The 20,651-nt window shown below is 42.1% G+C and overlaps 2 protein-coding genes across 5 annotated transcripts in view; one reads left to right on the top strand and one right to left on the bottom strand.

The window, feature by feature from the left end:
- LOC126565697 (uncharacterized) overlaps positions 1-20,651 on the top strand; it is a 341,656-nt gene that overhangs the window by 293,877 nt on the left and 27,128 nt on the right. The window lies entirely within an intron of this gene.
- Positions 13,434-20,651, bottom strand: part of LOC126564230 (CUGBP Elav-like family member 2) — a 222,427-nt gene continuing 215,209 nt past the window's right edge. Inside the window, exons 7-10 of one of the 4 annotated variants that reach the window (XM_050221213.1) lie at positions 18,933-19,106; positions 17,174-17,203; positions 14,169-14,327; positions 13,434-13,909 (exon numbers count right to left, since the gene is read on the bottom strand). In XM_050221213.1, the coding sequence (XP_050077170.1) occupies positions 13,638-13,909; positions 14,169-14,327; positions 17,174-17,203; positions 18,933-19,106 (635 nt within the window). In that variant the 3' untranslated portion in view covers positions 13,434-13,637. The remainder of the gene's footprint in view (positions 13,910-14,168; positions 14,328-17,173; positions 17,204-18,932; positions 19,107-20,651) is intronic. The other 3 variants (XM_050221216.1, XM_050221214.1, XM_050221215.1) reach the window with 3 other exon arrangements.

Below are 20,651 nucleotides of genomic sequence, written 5' to 3'. Positions count from 1 at the left end.
TTGAAATTTGTGTGCCACACAACAGGTGTTGGTAATGTTGTGCAGCGGACACTTTCTGCAGACAACAAGGAAATCCGTCATAAATCACGAAAGATTAACTACCAGAAGAGCTTGGTGTTAAGGTATGGTACATGCTGGAGTAATTTTCAGCAAACTGGCAAAACAACTTCCCGGCAGAAACGGTTTAGTGGAACGGTACACTCTAGAAGATGCAATTAAAATTCTACTGCATATTTTTGTCCTTTTTGTAAATTTCCTTTTTCGCCACCTGGCTAATGGTAATTAGGGAGACACGAGGCAGAGCTAACCTTTTTTTTTATTTTTTTATATAAAAATTCCCTTGCGGAAGATGCGTCTGTAATACTTGTACATAGGGAGCATACATACAGAATTATAACGAAGTTTGTCAAGATGTACAATCTTAATAAAGGAACGAATTACCATCACTTCGTTTAGACAAAAAAAAAACATTTACCTTAAAAGGCAGCGGTTAACTCGGTTGCGCCTCGTTGTTGAAAAACGTCAGTATGCATAGCTCCGGTTTGAAGCTAAGTATAGGATCATCTTCCTCATCATCCGATGGGCCGGCACCAGCCGAATCAACTCGTATCACGTCCTGCGACACTTCAGCATCCGAATCGCTCATATAGTACACCAGCACCGAGTTGGGATGCGTGCGGCGGTAAAAGTTGTCAAATTTCTTGCGCCTTAATTGACACTTTATACCGGTAAGATCAAGGTCCTGTGTTTTGATCAAAATTTTATCCGCATTTCTCATCAATCCTTGGTGAGTTGGTTTGGGACGATAGATAACGGTACCATCGGTTTTGTACCGGCAGCGTCCATTAACGCTCAACATTTGCCGGTAGTTGGACGGCATCGGGTATTGCTGTTTGCTTTTGTTTATTGTGTCCGATTGGTTTGGTGATGATGGATTCTTCTTGAGGCCAGTATCATTCCTTGAGGATACGTTTTTTCCGTTTGTTTTTTCAAAAGAGTTGCACGAACTTGCTGACGAAAAATCCGATGACTTAGCATTGGTAGATGAGGATAAGATGAATTGCTTGTTCTTCTTGGTTGGATGCGGTTTGGACTGGATCGTTTTTATGGTTTTATCGGGATTTTGCGATTTATATGCTTCCTTCGAATCGGTGTCTTCATCTGACGAGATCGAACTGTGAGATGATTTTGAAGGAGACGAAGATCTTTCCAAGCTGGAAGATGTGTCGCATAGCTTTCGATAAGTTCGCTCTTTTCTCACCGGTTTAAATCGTACCCTTGGTGCAGGTCTTCGTGGTTTCTTGTTCAGTTCATCTTTCACCCGTGATTTTGGTACCAGTTTCAGTGAGCTTTTCATTAAATTGATCAGCGTCCCAGTACCGCCGTTCATCGAGCTGTTGTTTTCCGGTTTTCCCTGGTCGGCCTTTCGCAGCTGCTCAATCGCTGCCGGCATCTTAAACGGTGTAAAGCTGGTAATGTTTCCGAAAAAGCTGTCCAGTGGCAACGTTAGCACCGTTCGCGCTCGATCACCATTCGTGGCATTCGGATCTACGGTAAGGTACGACGAAATGGTTGTCTTCGCTACCTGATGTACGACCACCCGTCTTTGCTCGTTGTCACAGTATTCGTAGTTCGAGCTGTGTTCCGTCGTTAACTGCTTCCGTTCGGTCTCATTCAACAACGACACGTTCTCCCGGCGGGTCACATCCATCTGCGTCTTGCCGTTGTACTCAGTGAAGCGTGTTTCGCGCTCCTGACTCACCTGCTGGCCCGTGCCGAGCTTGCACTCTTCCAACCACTTTTGCACGTAATCTACACTGAACGAAAAGTTACTGTCGAATATCTGCTCCAGGCCATTGGTTTTCCATTCCGCGAAACGCTGCTTCAGTGCGCTCGTCACTTGCTGTTGTAAAATAACATCATCGCCGCTAGTTTCATTGCTAGCGAAATCGTCATCATCACTACATTCGAGTGCTTCTTCTTTGATCAGTGGCTGTTTGTCTTTAGCGGTCTCACCGACATGATACATATCGAGTACATCATCGATCGGCATACCGCCATCCTCGTCATCATCATCGTTTTTGACCAGTTTGTCATATTTCTACGAAACAAAGATACAACATTACATTACATAACCCCCGAACGCCGTTTTTGCTAAGCTGTAGTATACATACATCCATTAAACATTTCCATTGTATATAACGAGTCGCAATTTGCTTATCATCTGGCAAAAAGCTATCACACCTGTGAGGAAGAGGCAGAGCAAGGTATTGTTTTTTTATGGACCGTTGTTCGCAAAACGCGAAAAAACAAACCTTCAACATTTACTTACTTCAAATCTTTCAATTTACTGTTGCTAGTAGGTTTTGGCTGATCACGATTCATTTGTACAAACGAAAACGAATAAAAAAGCACACAACAAACTACAAATATAGTACAAAAATATAGTCACTTTCGCGTACGCGAACGCTTCGTCTTGTGTTTGTGTTGTAAACAAACGTTTGAAAATTAAACCGCTTTTTTATGACCTGTCACATTGCTGCAACCGTTCGCCGCTAGAGAGCGCTAGTAGCGGTGTTGGTCGATGTGCGCTGATGCGCGTGCGTATACGGTCGCGCATGTATTTTCTGTCATCCATTCGATGTTTGAAGAAAATTAATAAAAATATCATAGGCGCTTGATCCGTTTGCATTTCATGGACTTGATTTTGTTATTTAATAATAAAACTGTTCGGAAATTGCAATCTGGTATCAATTTCCAACTAACCGGTATAGAAAAGCGCCAAATTACGCCAAAGGCAAATTAATTTTAAACATAATAAAACATTAACATTTAATAATTTTAAACATAAACATGGGCAAGAAAAATTAAAAACTTTTCCCGTTTTGATCAATAATCTTTTGGGCCAACTTTATAAGCCATAAACATTTCCCTCGATGTCACGTTTTTTCCGTTCCAATATTTAATACTTTTCCGATATCAAGTCGATACGATCAACCGCTAGATCCTGGACTCATGAGTGCAATACGTATGAGCTATTGTAAATATTTTTTTAAGGACAAATAATTGCATTTTAAAACGCTCTACACCAGCACTGCCCATCATACCGCAAACGATTTTAGTTGGACAGACACATTTTCCTACCATAAAGGAATGTTAAATAGAACAAACTCTAAAAAAAAAAAGAACAAACAAATGAAACCAAGTCTTCTTTCCGGTCGATTTGACCCTCCCAAGGCAGACCAATTACTACTCTCCCAGCACCCCCGAAGTAGGAAAGGAAAATGTTCTTGTAATGAAACATTTATTGATTACTCACTTTATTTAACGTTGCCATTTAGCTTCCCAAGCGAACGATCGCCGTCTAGAGGTTGATAAATCGATGCAGCCCAAATAGCGGACAGCAACCACCGATGCACGGACTCTTGGACACATTCGGGCGAAGGCTTTCCTTTGGTCCACGGAGAACGGTGTTGATGGTGACGAGGACGACGACGATGAATGTCCTCGCTAATAGTCGTTGGCCATCCGTGGCTGGCCACAGCGTGCTGCTATTGGCCAGAAAGGAGAACATTAATTGCGTTCGGTTGCATCTTTGCGCTTCCATGTGTCCATCCATGGTGGTCCCCCTAATGACGTTCCGTCACGACATTCGATCATCAGTCGTCCTTCTGCACCGTTCCAGGCACATGCCCCTTTGCCAGGCACATGCCCCTCTGCCAGGCACATGCCCCTCTGTCAGGCCTCCCACAACTCGTCCCAGTATATAGAAAAAATGGACCGCAAATTATCAAGCTCGGGGAGCTTCCTCCAACGTGTGTACCGTCGGAGTATTTTTCTTTCCTCTCTACCACCCGGACGAGTGTAGCAGTTGTATTGGAACCATTTTCTGCCACCAGAATCTGTTACGTTGTTACCGTTGCTTAAGCATGAAATATTCATCAACCAGAAAATGGGAAGTTTGCTATAGATGATGGTGGAGTATTCCGACACATCGGGTGGAAGGCCCTGGAAACCTGAAATGAACCTGAAATAGTCACCATCAGGTCCGTTTGATGGAAAGGGCTGATTATGTGGTTCAATAATGCATCAGCCGACATCCATTCATTGGTGCATCGCACTCCCCATTCTCTTTTCGCCATTGCATCGGAATTACGTAACGGCCATGCTACCGCACTCGGCATGGTTCCTCCCCTACTTTAAACCTGTCCACTTTTTACCGCAAAAGAATTAAAGTTCCCTACGCTACGGAATTGACAACGGATGGCAATTACTCTTACGCCACGCCGTTTTTACAAGTTGAAAAGTGTGTCCCCTAAAATCTCCCCACCATTACACCTCGGGAGTCATTAATCGTGCTCCAACGAGAAGCCTGGCAGATACCGGCGAAGTAAAGTCTCCTTAAACGGACACACTTCTCTCTCTCTCTCTCTCTCTCTCTCTCTCTCGGTGATGCGCCATGTCGCCAATAATGGAACACGAACACGGATGGAATGGAGAGCATCTATCTGCTACGTAAAAAGATCATTAAAATGTCCCCCAAAATGGCCGAAATTATCTCACATGACAGGACGATAAAATAAAGCATCAAGTGGCATGTTACGTCCTCTCCAGGAAAAGCTTAATGTCTTCCATTTTTTAATTTGGAAATCACATTCACTTAAGTATAGAGAAGGTTAGTGCTTTTAGTTCGCGATCGCTACAAGCTGTTTGTATTTTGAGGATAATGTTCATTAACTTTCCCAATGCTTGTCAATACCGGAAGGAAGCATCCGGCATTCACCTTTAAAAAACCCATGAATGATTAAACAGCGGAAAACGACAAACAGCTACCATTTTGATTGTCTTCTTCTAGGACACTGACCGTGAAGAAAGACTCGCTCACCATAAAAGAGGTTCCGCTTCGTCTCCTTTTCGATTTGGTTTTAATGCAATCAAAATAAACATTACCAACCGGCACCTTTTCCTATGCAAACTACGAAGACAAAGCAATTAGGCCAAACCCGGCTGGTGTTTTGACGGTGTAAACAAATTCCGCAGAACTGTGCAGAGGAGCATGCCGACGACAGAGTGGGCCTGTTTTGTGCCAACATTCGCCCTTGTCCCTTTTGTGTTAAAAGGTTCCCCACGATGACGATGACGACGACGACAACGAACGGGAGTAATTAAAAGTTCACCACCTTCAGTGAAAAGGCTCCGGTACCGGACGCCGACCAGAACCATGTCAACGTTAGATCCCTATAAAGCACTCATAATAATGGCGTGGCCAGAGAGCAATTACGGTGCGACGAGCGTACTGTTGATGTTTCCGTGGTAGTCCTTCCCTCCAAGCGTCAAGGAAGCATCGTCAACCAGCAAGAACGACAGGCCGGCCACGCTGTTTCTCTTCTCGCAAGGATCGCCGCCATCATCATCGTCACACTATTCTCCCAGCATCCTGCAGAAAATTGGCGAAGAAGCAATAACAGTCCATTGGTGAACTAATTTAGTGATTATGCAAATGAATACTTCTCCGGCCAAGTCCGGCGCATCGGCGTCTTCTTGGTCGTCTTGTCGCCTTCGCCCGGTGCGACAACAGTAGTTCGGAGAGGGTGCCTAGTGTCCGAGCTAATTGAAGAATAATAGATAGTTTCAATATCCGATCCCCGGGACACAGGCCAGCAGAACACTCTGCGCGCACAACTCTGCGGCATCATTTATCACCACCAGGGCTCCGGGTGGTGAGGGTGCAGACGACAAGGACGACCACTATGAGCATCACGTCACGTCTTTTGATGCCTCAAACTAGAGAATCATCCCCGGGGGAGGGTGGACATGAATTTTCGTTCGACAGTTCTTCCCCTATCGGAACACGAGATGAGGGTCTTTTCTTCTCATCAACATACGGCAAAAGGATCTACAGGGTTTCGGATTCCGAATTTCTTCCGACGAAAATACACAATACGCACAGGAAAATTTCAGTTTTGTGATTTTCACGAGTTTTCTCTGCCGAAGAAAAAGTTTATTCTTATCAAATTTCAAAGTAAACAAATAATAGTACCGCGCGCGCGCGCACACACAGAAGTAGTCGGCGAAAGAGAAGAGAAAATGGAGCAAAGAAAAATCGACGGAAAAGAAATAAGTTCTGTTGGACTCTGGGGGTTGTCTGTAAGGGGTCTGGGAGGACTGTAAGTCTCTGTTGGACATGGGGGTTTCTTCTACTCGGTTTTCCCGGTTGGCAGAATGTGGCGGATGGATGGATAAAAGAATTTGAAATCAGTGCCGAAAATGAACATCCGGTGCAAGGAATTCTAGGATCTAGGAAAAAATGAAATCGAGCAAAAAAGAGGACCAACGGGACACATTAACAAAACGCCTACTGTATTTTGCTGATTTTCTGTATCTTTGTTTGCAAAAGAAGGGCTTTTTTTTGGCTCTGTTGTTTTGTGGGTTAAAAACTTTATACGATAACGCCTATTGAACAGAAAACAAAACCAAACTCTACCAAAGAAATCATTAAACGGAAGATAGGAAAGGGATAAGACTTTATGCTACCAAAGCGCAAATCATCTCAAATGATTTGTGATAACAAGATGGGAAATTAAAACAAACAAAATTTGATTTAAAAAAAGGGGAAAAATAAAAGTTTTTTGTTGTTGTTGGATGCCCATTTACGCCAACACGCAAACACACACACAAAACCGAAACACAAAGTGAGACCGCTACTACTTTACTCCTCTTTCTTCTTCTTGTGTACCTCGTGTTTTCTCTTCTCATCAATTTTTCTCCCTCTTTTATCTCCTTCTGTTGTATATAATATATATATTCATATATAAGTACCTAGTGTATATAATATATAGTTAAGTTTTTCCTCTTTTCTCTTTCTCATTTTTTCTCTTCTTTTTTTGTTAAACCAAAATTTTAGCTTCTTTTCGTGCGCTAACATTTTCTCTTTTACCACTTTTGTTTTGCTAATAGACTTTTTTCACATCTGGTTTTACTTTTTATGTGTGTGTGTTTTGCTTCTTTTTTTATTCACACATCTCTTCTATATCGAGTAATGCGATTCTGATTTACATACTCGTTCGTTTTCTTTTTCTTCTCTCTATTACACTTTGTTTCGACTTTCTGTACTACTTCTGCTTTCGTGATTTTGTAATCTTTTTTTTTTTCATCTCCCATTTTTTTCGTTTTATATTTTTCTATAAACTGGCACATTTAGTATTTCTCTTATCTCCCATTTCTCTTTGTGTTTAAGTGTTTGTTTTTCTACAGCACAGCGGACATCTTTGTTTTTATCTTTTCTTTGTTGTTGTCCATTTTCTTTTTATCGCATTTTTCCACAAAAAAAAAACTTTGAATTTTTTAACTTTTCTCTATACATCATCATTCCGATCACGGCGCTCCCGAAACACCCGAAGGAACACATCGCACCACCCCTCGCGGGTCGGTAATTTTAGTTTTTTTTCTCGAAAACAAATCGCCGAAAGCAATAAACACATTTTGTAAATCTTGCTTTTTACATAAAGTTTTTTTTCTCTTCCACAGCCTCACCACCACCACCATCCTCCTCCGTGAGACATTTTTAGTACTTTTGCTGCCACGATATTGGACATTCTTTTATAATCTAATTTTTCTTTCTGTTTCCTTTTCGCGGTGTAGATGCTGCTCGGTCACACTAAAAGGGTTTTTTTGTGTTTTGTATTACATTCGCTATCCGTTTAAATTCCCGTCGATACACCACACGCACACTAATAGAAAGTTTCGTTACATACATTACAAAGCACCAAATACCAACAGGTGCACAACGATGTCGACGGGCACACACGCATTGGTGTGGTGGACTGTTTTCGGTTTCGTCTTCTCGATTTTTGTTTGTTTTTGTCTGAGCACACTACACTAAACTACCCTAACTATTTATTTCTTATTACACAGGCTGTTACAATAATGGTAAGTGAATGAGAAGAGAATTAGATGGTGAAAACAGAGTTTGCTGATTAATATGAAGAAAAAACAAAACACAATAAACGAAAACAAGAAAACGACAATAATGAACAAGACAAGTGAAGGTGTGTAAATTATGACTAATTAATTATTTTTGTTTTGGCTATTAAATAAGTGCTTTTGCTCGAAAAGTCATTTCCTAGCTTTCTGCTAGCAATAGCACGACGTGGTGGTGTGTGTAAACTCACGCAACGGAGAAAACAATCCTTACCGACGAGTTAAATGTATAATTATACAAAACATTTGGTTTTCTGCCGTTTTCTTTGTTGGTTTTTTTTCTTTTCTTTGCCGGGTTGGTAGCAGCGGACTTGTAATTCTTTACACTGTACATTAAAGAATGACGGCGAATTTTTTTTCGCTTTTTTTTAGATGGCATTGGTTTGGTGAATGACGATGATGATTCATTAACATTCGCTCCATATACACACATACATACTCTACTACCCTTACACGTTTGAGTACAACCCACAACATTCTCATCCCACCTGGTGGTGATTACTGACCTTAATTTATCGGTAAAGTACTCGCGCGTCGTCAGGAGGTATGCGTGTGTGTGTGTGTATGTGTGCCGAAAATTGGTTTATCCTACATTTAAACATTTACAAACACGCACACACACGGACAGGTTTGTTTCCCTCTTTTCCTCACCACACACCGACAAGGAAACATCGAACACATTAACCACCCTACGGAGCAATCGCTGTTGGGTTAACAAGTGTCGCTAGGGATTCTTCCTCGCAAGATCAATCCACTTTATTATTATTCAGTCATTAGTGTTGTGGATTGATTTGTTTATCAATTTGTTTATTTGGATTAAGTTCTTGTTTTGCGTTTTTTTCTCCTATATGAATTGATAATAAAAACAAACCAACGCCGCCATGACGCCCAATGAGCACGAATTGAATGAAGGAGGAAGGATCGAAAATAGACAATTTCTTCTTAGCAAGCAAGCAAATGGACGGTATTCAGCTGTTCTAAAAAAGGTAAAACGTGTCCTTCAATTTTCTTTAATCGTTCCAATCGTACACTTCGTTTCCCTAGGAACCAGGGTCGTCGGATTTAATTTTGTCAATAATTTTTGGATAACAAAAATAGTAATGATATCGTCTAGATCGTGTTGATCGTGGTAAGGTTGGACCTTGAAACTTAGATGTCCAATAATTCGACTGATCAATTAAATTTTACACAAACTTTGGGTAAAGAGTTCTATTTAGCAAGCGTTACATCGACCAAAGTATTGTACATTTGTCAAGATCCAGGATCGATTTTTCAAGCCATATTATTTTAGATTTATTTTGTATCCTTGTAGGTTGCTTAATCCTTGGAGTGTTCTGCATATCAAATAAACTATGATTTTACATAAAATCTGTTTATTGGACAGAACATGAACTTTATGAAAATAGGACATATAGTTTTGGTTGGACGTTGAAAAGGTCTTAAACACTACTGAAGTTTTTTTCTGATCTTTTAATGTACGCCGATGAGTTTTATTTTGAATATTTTTTATGACTCAACATAACTGCTTGAAGGTATTGTCGCACATCAAAATATCTTGCAAAATGAAAACAATACCTAAAATAAATTCTCTGTAAAAAAATCTTTGCTAAATCTCGAATAGAAACATTCACCCTATGGCAACCCTGGCGTCCTAAGGAACTACCACCAACTTTGTCTACAACATTTCGATGTATTACAAAACGTGTGTGTGTGTTTCTATTCCAGGAACAGTGGGTACACGGATCCACTATTTGATATCCAAAACCAGTCCCATCCCACTCGGGAGGTTCATGCTCTTTCATCTCAAGAGCATATCGGGCAAGGATGCAATTTCCACCACCGAACACACCGGTGGTTGCTAATTGAATGTGATGCCAAAACTTAACACCTAATCAACCCGACATCGCGTGCTGAAGGTTCCAGAGGGCATCCCCTCCATAAAGGTTTCGGGTGGCATTGGGAATCTCGTAGTTTGGTGACATTTTGTAGCACATATACGCACACACTTCCTTATCACGCTGCGCACAAGGAACCGCTGTCAAGGGGTTTTGCGGGGGTCCACACGTGGTCCATACCGTTGTCGGATTTACATAATGAAATAATTAATCATAATCAATGGGGAGGGAGTTTAAATTAGAGGTAGCTCTACTATCACTCACATTCACACCTCGTACAAATTATTGCTGCTATTGACCGTTTTGTAACGCAGGTGACAAACGCGTGTGGTGGGTTTTGTACCAAATTAGGGACCTCCTGTGTCCACTGTCCTTTTTCCCATCATCCCTTTGGCATCGCGGGAGTTCGTCTTTGTCGACCTGATTTGACCCCAATTTCCAACGGCTGATGAAGCTATTGTTTACACGTTTGTTGCTTTGAATTTAATTGGTTTTCGCTCTCCCTTTATATGAGACTCCGGTGTGTCTAAGATGTTCCTTGCAGGAACACCAACACCTTCCACAAAACAAAACCACCGACGAGCTGGGCACGCTGTTTCACGTTACTCATATTGACGCTAATTTTGCGTTAATGAAAATTGATACCGACCGGATGTACGCATCGTGTGTGTGTGTGTGTGCATGTGTGTGAACTATTCAACGGTAGCTAACAGCCACCTAATTACAGTGAGAATTTTGTTCCGGATTTAGCTAGCTTCCCTTTCCCAACACCAAGCTACGTTCACCCGGATGATGGATTCGGTGGATGAATATGAATATCCTTTGGCAGCAACAGTATGAACGCTTATAGAGATCAGAGATCAGATGGCGCACACCACGCACAAACTACTGCGGGAGGAGGCCATACACAACAAATTCATCAGACACACGCTTTTAACCGCTACGATTTGGCGACCCGGCTGGCTGCCAGTTGGTGGTGGTGGTCAATGGGTTTTGAAATATGAGCTCAAACCGTACCGAAGCTGATTATATCGAATGTGGCAATCGAAGTTGGTCAACAGTCGGGATGTCATTTGTGGTTATCGGACTTGGCGGGTGGGCCTCACAGGCTCTACTTTCGTGCGCGTACCACATCCGCGCTTGCCTCTATCAATTTATCTAATTACGCCTGTAATTTGAAATTATAATAATTATCAACCATATGCAACACAACGTAGTCTGAGAACTTGGGCCGTGATGGTTATGAGGCACCACAGATCGATCTTCTCGGTGAGCATCAATTACATTACTGTGCTTGCGGCATTTTTGTTGGTAGATGCGATCACGTGTTCATGTTGGCTATTGTGACTAAAAACGAGCTCGTTCTCTCTGCATGATGAATAAATGACATTTAATTCGTTTGTACATAAATAGTTATACATGTAATACGCGAAAACACAACATATCGGTGTTCTTTCCTTCCCTACCACGTGAAAGCTTCCTTCTGCTTCGGTTCCTAAACAAATGTTGATTGTTCCACAGTAATAAACGCACACCGCTCTCGCATGGGCAGCAGAGTGGATGGCAGTCTGGTTCGATACAGTCCCTGTTCGTCCTAGAGTCTCGAGGGATACAATGGGGGTTCACAGATACGCCATATACCCACACACACACACATATTCGGGTACGGTAAGTACGCAAACACATCGAACAAACGCTGATTTTTCGATATATCAACACAGCTATTAGTGAACTAAACTGGTCGGTCCACTCGTTGACACACACTATGCTTCTCGCAAGACTCAAATGCCTTGCCACATTTCTCTTTACAGGTGGTGCGTGATTGACAATAGGAACACACTTATACAGAAGGACCTACTCGACAAAAAAAAAAAAAAAAACGCGTGTGTGATAAACCTTTGTCCCTTTGCTATCCTTACCTAATGGTTGAAAAAAAAAATGGGAGGCATTTTATGATATATGTTTTTGAACAATTTTTCACTCTTCTCTAGAAAGTGTGCGTAGAACGTATAACGTTTAATGTTTAAAGTTTAAATGAGAAAGTAATGAAAAAAATTTATGAAAAAGAAAAAAAATATAAGAAACGCTTAAAATGAAAAAGGAAAACACACACATCGAGGTGTTATTGTGAGTAGTAAAATTTTAGATTTAACGGCTCTCTTTGTAAGAGGCGGAGAAAAACGGGTTTTTCGAAGATTTATCAAGTAAAAGCAAACTTAACATACGAAAAAAACTGAATCAAATCAAATCAATTAAATTGAATTCACGTTTTGGTGTATAAAGTACTGTTTGTTGGTCCTTTTGCGATTGTTTCAATTGGGAGCAGACATTTTTTCTTTAAATAATGGCTAGTTTGAACATTGAACAAAGAAACGTGGAGGTACGTAAAATTATGTAACAACAAACAAATTAATCTGTTCAAAAATAATGAACACCAAAAAACCATGATCATCAAATCAAGTGTATTTCACAACATGCAGTTGTAGTACCAACATGAAACAAATAAACACGTAAGGTAAACCACACACCTGTGTCGCGTTCGCTGTTGTTCTTAATGTCTACCAACAAAAAAAAACTGAACATACATTGGAAGCAAATTCCAACGGAAAAGAAAAATCATAAAACTTGCAAGAACAACAGCGTGTTTGTAGTAATTACACTTCCAACAGACTTTATACACCCGCTCTACAAAATGGTCTATTTAAATCGAAGCAAAGAAAAAAACCATTTAAGATAAAAATGAGGAAAATAAAAAAACACAATGAGCAAACAACAATAGCAAACAAAAGACCATTCAATCCAAGGATAAACCAATTCAAACAAAACTAGTAGAGGAGTAGTAAAAAAAGATAAAAAAATTAAAAAAAGAAAACCAACGCAAATCAAAACATTAAAGATGTAAAATAAGTGAGTGAGTGTAACGAGTATACAAAAGCAAAATAAAATGTCGCATGACATGACGCGAAAATTAGTCCAAAACCTCATCTCAACGCCAACAAAAACGCAAACCACACATTACAGCAGTACCTTTGATTTCCCTAACACACACACACATGTACACCTTTCTGTGCCGTTTGTGGATATGGGAAAATAACACAACCCTCTTTAGGACATTTAAAATGATCCTCCTACCCTTCTTATCCTTTTTTTGCTTTCTTGAGCACACAAGTTATAACATCAACCTAAAGAGTACGTGCAAACGAATAACCGAAACTAATATACGATACGTTCTTCTAGCAAGAACTTGAATTCGTCTAACTTATAGTGTACAGCTGCTGCTGGCTGTAGTTGATTATGCCGTGTCCGGTTGGTTGCCGTAGTAGAAGTAGCAGTAGTACGCTATAGGGCACAATAGTGGCGTCTCGTCTTACAGGATGATCACTGGTTGGCGTCTGTTTGTGTGTGTGTGTTGCTGCATCAAACGATCGCACTGCATCGAGCAATGCAAAACACAGCAAAACAAAATGGCCACCAAGTGCGTCTCCATCTTCTTCACGACTTACTTGTGACGCCGGACGTGTTGTGATCCCGGTTGCTGCTAGTAGTGCTGGTGGTGGTTTGAAATTTGAGGTTATTTGCGGTGACAAAGCTGCTACTGCTGCTAGTGGTGGTGTGTTTGTAACCGCCGGCCACACCCTCACTGATGGGCCCGCGGTTGTTGATTGTTGCGCTTGCGATGATGGTGGCGGTAGCGGTGGCGACGGCAGCCGCGCAGTACTTGAGCAACTGCGCATTCACTGTCGCCGCCAGCTGCCCCAACTCCTAGTACGGTTTGGACGCGTCCTTCGAGCGCTTGAGCTGCACCTTCAGCCGCTTGGTACCGATCTGGAACCCGTGCATCGCCTGTATGGCGGCCTGGGCCGACGACACGTTGTCGAACGATACGAAACCGAAACACTTCGATAGGTTCGTCTGCTTGTCGATGAAGACCTTCGCCGACACGACGGTACCAAATGGCAGGAACGTTGACGCCAGATCGGTGTCGGTGAATTCCTGCGGCAGGTGGTAGATGAACAGATTGCAACCCTCCGGTCCTGTGCGCGCAGTGTGTGGAAGAAAAAAGATGGAGTTAATAAGTGCATTCACAGGTTTGCTCATAGGAGGATAATCAGGAGGAACTTTAAACTAAAACTACTCCCAAATAAAACAAAAGAAAACCAATACTAAGCAGTGTCTAAGTAGAAAGAGAACCAAGCATCAAAGCTTGGCGGGAACAACTGTCATAACAGCTCCCTTAGGTTATGGCGTGGGGTGAAGCAGGAGTGTTAAGGGTAGCGCGGAAGCGATACATACCTTCAATCTGCTTTCCGGCGGCGGCAGCCACCGCTTGCGCTAGCGTCGGCGTGGTTAAAGGCGTCGGGGTGAATGCTGCTGCAGTGGCTGCGGCTGCGCCAAACTGCGGTAAGGCGGCGTACGATGTCAGGCTGGTGGCTGTATCAGCTCCAGTAGTCCCTGTGTTAGAGCCGTAGTGTGATGGTAACATACCGCCCAGCAGTGCAAAAGTAGGAAAGGAGGGAAAAAAGAACATGTTGGAACACAACTCCTTTTAGTTAAAATGCTAAAGCTCGCTTTAGGTGGCATTTAGGAACAGGTGGTATTAAAACGAGGGGGTAGGGTAGATAAATGAAATTTATTTGCGTAAAAGCCGAAACCGAACCAAAAAACCAATACAAACGCCATATGAGTAAGGGTGGGTAAGTATAATATCGAGTATTGATTGAGTATAATAATGAGTAGAAGTTGAAAAACACACTACACGAAATTAAATCGATTAAAACGGACGAAATAAATGCATTAAAAAATACTGATCTTAGAATAATGTACAAAAACTACAATTTATTTATATAAGTGGAGCGAACTGGGAACTCTGTAAAGCTGGTGGAAGAATGAAATAAGCCATGCAAATATACTGGGCAATAGTTAATGTAAATTATATACATACAAAATGTTAGAAGTAATTGAGTAGAAATTCGCAACATTTCTTCATCTTCGTCTCTGTAATCTTTTTATAGCATAAAATTTCGCCACAAAAAATCTCGAGAGGTCTTTGGTCGAGCCATTTTGAGCCACTTTAAGCCACTTCTTCTTCTTCTTGGCTTAAAAATCTCGCCGGCGCCGGCGAGGTCACGTCGACCATCTAATTTACCAGACTGCCACGTAGTTGGTTAGTCATAGTCCTCACTACGAGGGAACGGTCCGTGCGGATGGGATTTGAACACAAGTCCTGCTTTTCAAAGACCGGCGCCGCGACCTCCCGTTTGAACTTCCTTCATTTAATTTAATCATGACTCTATGATGAATTCGCAAGCCTAAAACAAAGCTGGATTCAGAATACAATTCAACAAAATGCAAACAAATTAACAAATTGTATCAAAACTGTTCAAATGTATTAAGCGATTGATGCCGCTGATTGATCGGAAAAATATCACATGAAACAGTATAATTTATATTGTTACTTTATTTAACATTTTTTAAATTTCAATGTATTTTATTTTTTTTACGTTAAAATAGATTTCATTTTACAGCTGTGAGTATGTCTCAAAGAAAAATGTCTAAATAATAATCAATTATAAATGAAAAATCATGTGAACACTCGTATTTGACGACGTAACATTGGTGTTTATCGTAACAAGCAGTCATAAGTATATTTCTTTTACGAGTTTTGAAAAAAAAAATTTGCTTATTTTGCTAACTTGCCAAAAATAGGTACACTGCCGAAAAATGGTACAGTTAAAATAGTAATATCGTAACCGACAAAGATATACGGCCACCTTGACGTTTGTTAAAACAAAAATGCAAAAATTATTTTATTAAAGTGAACACTGTTGTAAGAAAGGCCTAGTGAAAATCTAAATAAAAACCTTTAATAATTAAAAATAACTGATAGATATGATCTCTATCTTAAGTCTGTTGCATATTGAAGCTTGTGAGCTTTGCGAACTCTAGTTACTTCATATGCAAGGACTAATGACCAGTTTAAATACAGCAGTGCACCGTTCAGAATCGGCCAACCAGGTTCTTCCGGTTGCTTATTCGCTTCCAGACAACCACCAGTCGGTCTGTCTGCCGGCGGGTTTTCAAAAGTGAGGTGGTCTAATTAAATTTTTATGAATTTTATGTGAGTTTTTCCACTCATTTAGTAAGTGGCTATGTGGCACCGTTCGCGACCGACGGTAGACGACGTGACGAACCCAGCTGGCTGCGTAACACGTGCCACAACGTAGCAGTGCGAAAGGAGTAAACGACGAGAGCTCTCGGTGATGTCCGCTACAATCGAATACCTGCCACCGGACGAACCGTAAAAGCGGGGTTTAGTTTCAGCAAAGTTGTGACGGATACATTACTCGATTCTGCAATGCAATGATGTGTTGCGGAACCGACAACCGTGGCTGATAATGAACGATGTGAACTGTGCGCGCATGAGTTATGGACACACACATCCGTCGACCAGAGGCTGATGACCATCATCACCAGTCCGGGTGTATCCTTTTTCATTCCAGAAGGATATGAAAGCATGTCTCGCTCGCTTGTGGGTAAAGTGGGTAATTATCGTCATTTTAAATTTTTAACGATTTTTAAAAGGGTTCACTGGAACGAGGAGGCTTGAATTAAATTTTCACACATGTGTGAGTGTGTGTGTGTCCTTGCGTCGGTCGAGTCGGGCAGGAGTTTTCTTTTTTGCTTCCTACGTTAATGGTTGCAACCGCTGATCACATTTACGAGGAGTGAAATTGTACACGTATGAGGGGTGCCATTTTCTGTAAATGGTTTTAGTTTATGCTTTGTACCAGCATAATAACGAGTATGGTAACGGCGCATTTAAAGCTTAACTAGTGGTGAACAAATCGAAATACATATAAAAAGATTTTAATGGTGTAATAAAAGGTAGTTATTAACAATGTATTAAGATAAATTACAAAACAAAACACATGCATTTAAAAATAACGGAAAATAAACAAAACACTTATCACAAACGCCGAAAATATAAACTAAAAATAATGTAAATGGGTTATTACAAACGTCTTGTAGTATTTTTTCTTCTTTTTTAAAGCACAATAAAATATAACCAAAACAAACCAAACACACAACACCACAAAACGGTCATAGAGCAGGTAAAAAACAAAACTAAACAAGAGAAAACACGTGAAAAAAGATCGGTCAAACGATTAGGGCAGTAAATCAACACCTCATTCCAACCGAAAACAAACTAGCATTCCAGAATAAAAACACAATTCGTGGGTGAGGATTTTGGAAGTCCCATTAAGAAGAGAACACTGTACGGTGTACGGAGAGCTCACCTGACGTTGCTGTTTTCCCTAACAGACCGGCTGGTGAGTTCGTAACATAGGGAGAAGATTCCAAGTTTTTTTTTTGTGATTCGAGACAAGAATGGTGCGAAGAGACAGTGGGTGCCGGTGTTGTTGTTAATGAGCGATCGAATCGGGAAGTTTTTGACAGTTTTGTTTTTTTTTTTGCAGCCGAATGGCCAAAATCATTCATTTTACCGGTGAAATCGTTGTTGGAGACGAACGTGCGACGAGTATCAGTGAAAATAGAGAAAGAGGGAGAGAGACAAAAGAATGGTTTTGATAAAAAATTACGGAAAATAGGTTTTGTTGTGTCATTGTGAGCAAATTTTCTTCTACAAGAAGCATCCTTCATCAGTTTCCCAGGTTTTTCCCAGCAGAAATTCCACCAGCGCGAGGCATCACCTTTCGCGAGATATCGCGATCGTTCGTCAGGAACTTGATATCGACACTAATTTAATTTAATATAAGCACACTTTTTTTTCTTTTTTCGCTCCCCAACGACTACAACAACAGAGAGGAAGGAATTGGTTTCTACCACCCCAAAATGGGAAGGGAAAGACCCTCACCAGTTGGCGAATCCATTCCGGTGTGATCATAAAACCGTTTATTGCCTCGACAAGGAGCACACTTTTATGGAAGGCAGGATGATTGCTATCCTCCATTACGGCACCCAAAACAAGCAACAAGCTAGCGCATCAAGAGGCCAAATGGTGTGAGCACCAAAGACGCGGCGGCGCAAGGCAGATATATATAAAACACAAAAACCAACAACAAAACGCCGATGCCTCGCGTCCAGAAATCTATGGGTGCACACACAGGTGAAGAAGCCATAAAACAGATAAAAGTAAAATCGTTCATCTTTATAACTTTTACGACTGTTTTAATGGGACATTGTTGTTGCTGTTATGATTTCGTTCGACCGTTCGGTTTCAGTGCGTGCGCGTTCAGGGCGCGTCCTTGCCCCCCCCCCCCCCCCCTTCCCGCCGCAACCGAAGGCGACGACCATCGTTCGATATTAATTTTACTTTTTTACGTGTTTTTGCGGGGACGATATCCTGCTCCCCACAGAATAACGTAAGAAGATGAGGATGCCCCATTTCAATGAGTAATCCGATATAGCGCGGTATGGCGAAATGGATCAGGTAACAAGGGGAACACCCTAAAAGTACAGCGTTGTGCACTTGAGGAAAGTTTGCATTATGCTGGGGGGTCTGGTTTGTATATTTTCCCGGACAAGGATTACTTGTTGTGTGTAGAATGCTGCATTTTTCACATTATAAGTGGAAGCTGCTCCACTTGAGAGGTTCTTTTTTTTTATTCATAAAGGACGGCCGGCCTGACCGTCCTTTATTGTATTGCTACACTTGGTTCTGAAAACGAGGGATCTTGCAAGATTCGTCGGTTGAGCGTATAATTCCTGCAGAACGTCCCGTAGGAAGTTTCACCATAATCGAGGTGCTCTTATCCTTGTGGCAGAGTAAACGCTAAAGTTAGGAGAGCTTAGTTTGAAAGAACACTCAAAACAAGTTCTCTGGTGTGTTCTGATGAGTATAGGCTCTTGTATCCAGTTATTCACAATAGAGGAATTTTCAGGGAGGAAAAATTTCTTGTCGGACATTAGGAATCCTTTCTTTAATAACAGTTCAGTTCTCATCACTTGTCCTGAAAATTTTCAACCGTCCAGGTTGATGCTATGCAAGTCAAGCAACCGAACCACTTGACAAATTAACGTCCAAGCTATACTTACACAAAGAGTTCGCTGCATTGCTGATCGCCGTGGCCGGTGTCTGTGCTGCTGCTGCGGCAGCAGTTTGCAGCGACGGTTGCGTTATACCGGCTAGCGTCACCAGATTCTGCAAAGAGATCGGAGCGAGAAGGCTTGCGGCGGCGGCGGAGGTCGTATCAGTCTGGGCGCTAAGTCCTGCGTGCCCACACGTCCAACAGAAGCACACCGTAGAGGTGACGCGGCATCAACGGACATCGTCGTGTTCCGAGAACGAGAAAATGAGAAAATACCGTATCAGAAAGCTAATCCTTGTTCGAAGGTACGCATAAAACACACGCACGCACACACACACGTGAATCACTAAATCCTCCACCTCCCGAAAACCCATTCATCTTCGTCACGAGCTGTTAGCTAGCGTCTCCTCAAAAGAACGGGAGCTCTGATTTGGCTTCAGTTGCAGGCTCGTCCAAAGCCCCGGATGTGACGCAAGTCCGACAGCGACTTCGTTGGGCACTAAAACCATTTGCGGTAAGGATTTGCGCTTCATGGAGAAGACGGCAAACTGTAGTGGTTGGGTTCAATCTTTGGTAAGCTTTGCGAGTCAGCTTCGGAAGGATTTTTCCACCACAAAAACGGAACCGAGAGCGGCTTCCCTTCGTGCGTGACGTGCGTTAAATTCGTTTATTTATGATCCATTGAACAATGGCACAACAGTCTCACCCTCGACGACTGCTGTCGGGCGAGTGCTGCTAACCGCAAAGCAGAAGTGGCCGTAACAAAACTATAAAGAGCCCATCATCACAAGTTCTGGGGTGCGGTTAGAGTGTGTCGCCGTTTTGTCATGATTTTCCTTTTTAAAAGAGCTCCTTCTTAGTTGGAATGAATACGAACAAAAAAACACAAACAAACCTTCCATCCAAGTACTGGGCGTGAGACCTTCCCACTGTTGGAGGTTTCGCCGAGTGCGACAACTTCGTAGGGTACCATAGCGCACGTGGATATTAAATCATTTCTAATTCCCATTTAGTGCCAACGGGTTTCGAAGTCCACGACCCTATTTTGGTCACCTTTTAACGATGGTCAGTGCAGATGCTGGTGTCGGCCCTGTACGGGTAACGGTGATCCTTTCAGCAATTGCCACGTTTTAATGAAGGTGGACCAGTGGTGACGTGTTCCACCGTTGGTACCGAGAAACCCTCCGACCGGATGTCAGAACGGAACCGTAGTCATTTTGCGCCTTTTCGACACTATCGCTGCACATACACCATACACTCTGGGCAGGATTGAGAAGTGAGAAAAGTTATTGTGTACCGGCACACTAGCATCGTCGTACACACATTGCGTGGCCGGGTAACACGACTTTTTGTGGCTCGTTTGGTACAGCTGTGTCCGGGGACAATTTCAAGGCTTGAGGTAGTGGTTAGGGCAAACAACACCCCAACCAAGCTTACCGTGCCCGATGATTTTCACGATGGAAAGCGATAAAATCTGCCCCCCATAATGAACGAGCACGACCGTCCGGGAAACTGGACGCGCACGGAGAACGGTTGACATGTGCACGCGAAGGGCGTTCTTACCTTTCTTCTCGTTCGTTCGGGGGGATAAAAGGGAAACTCGACCCGAAACTGGGCAGGAATTCATGAAACAGGTAATTATGTAACAGAGCATCCTGCGCTCGATTAGAGAGGATAGAGGAGTAGTTTGAGGGTAGCTTAAATCGATTAGGCAATCTGATTTGTT

The sequence above is a fragment of the Anopheles maculipalpis genome, chromosome 3RL (assembly GCF_943734695.1).
Source record: "Anopheles maculipalpis chromosome 3RL, idAnoMacuDA_375_x, whole genome shotgun sequence".
NCBI lineage: Eukaryota > Metazoa > Arthropoda > Insecta > Diptera > Culicidae > Anopheles > Anopheles maculipalpis.
Note: the sequence above shows the minus strand (reverse complement) of the source record. Positions and strands in the feature narration are given on the sequence as shown.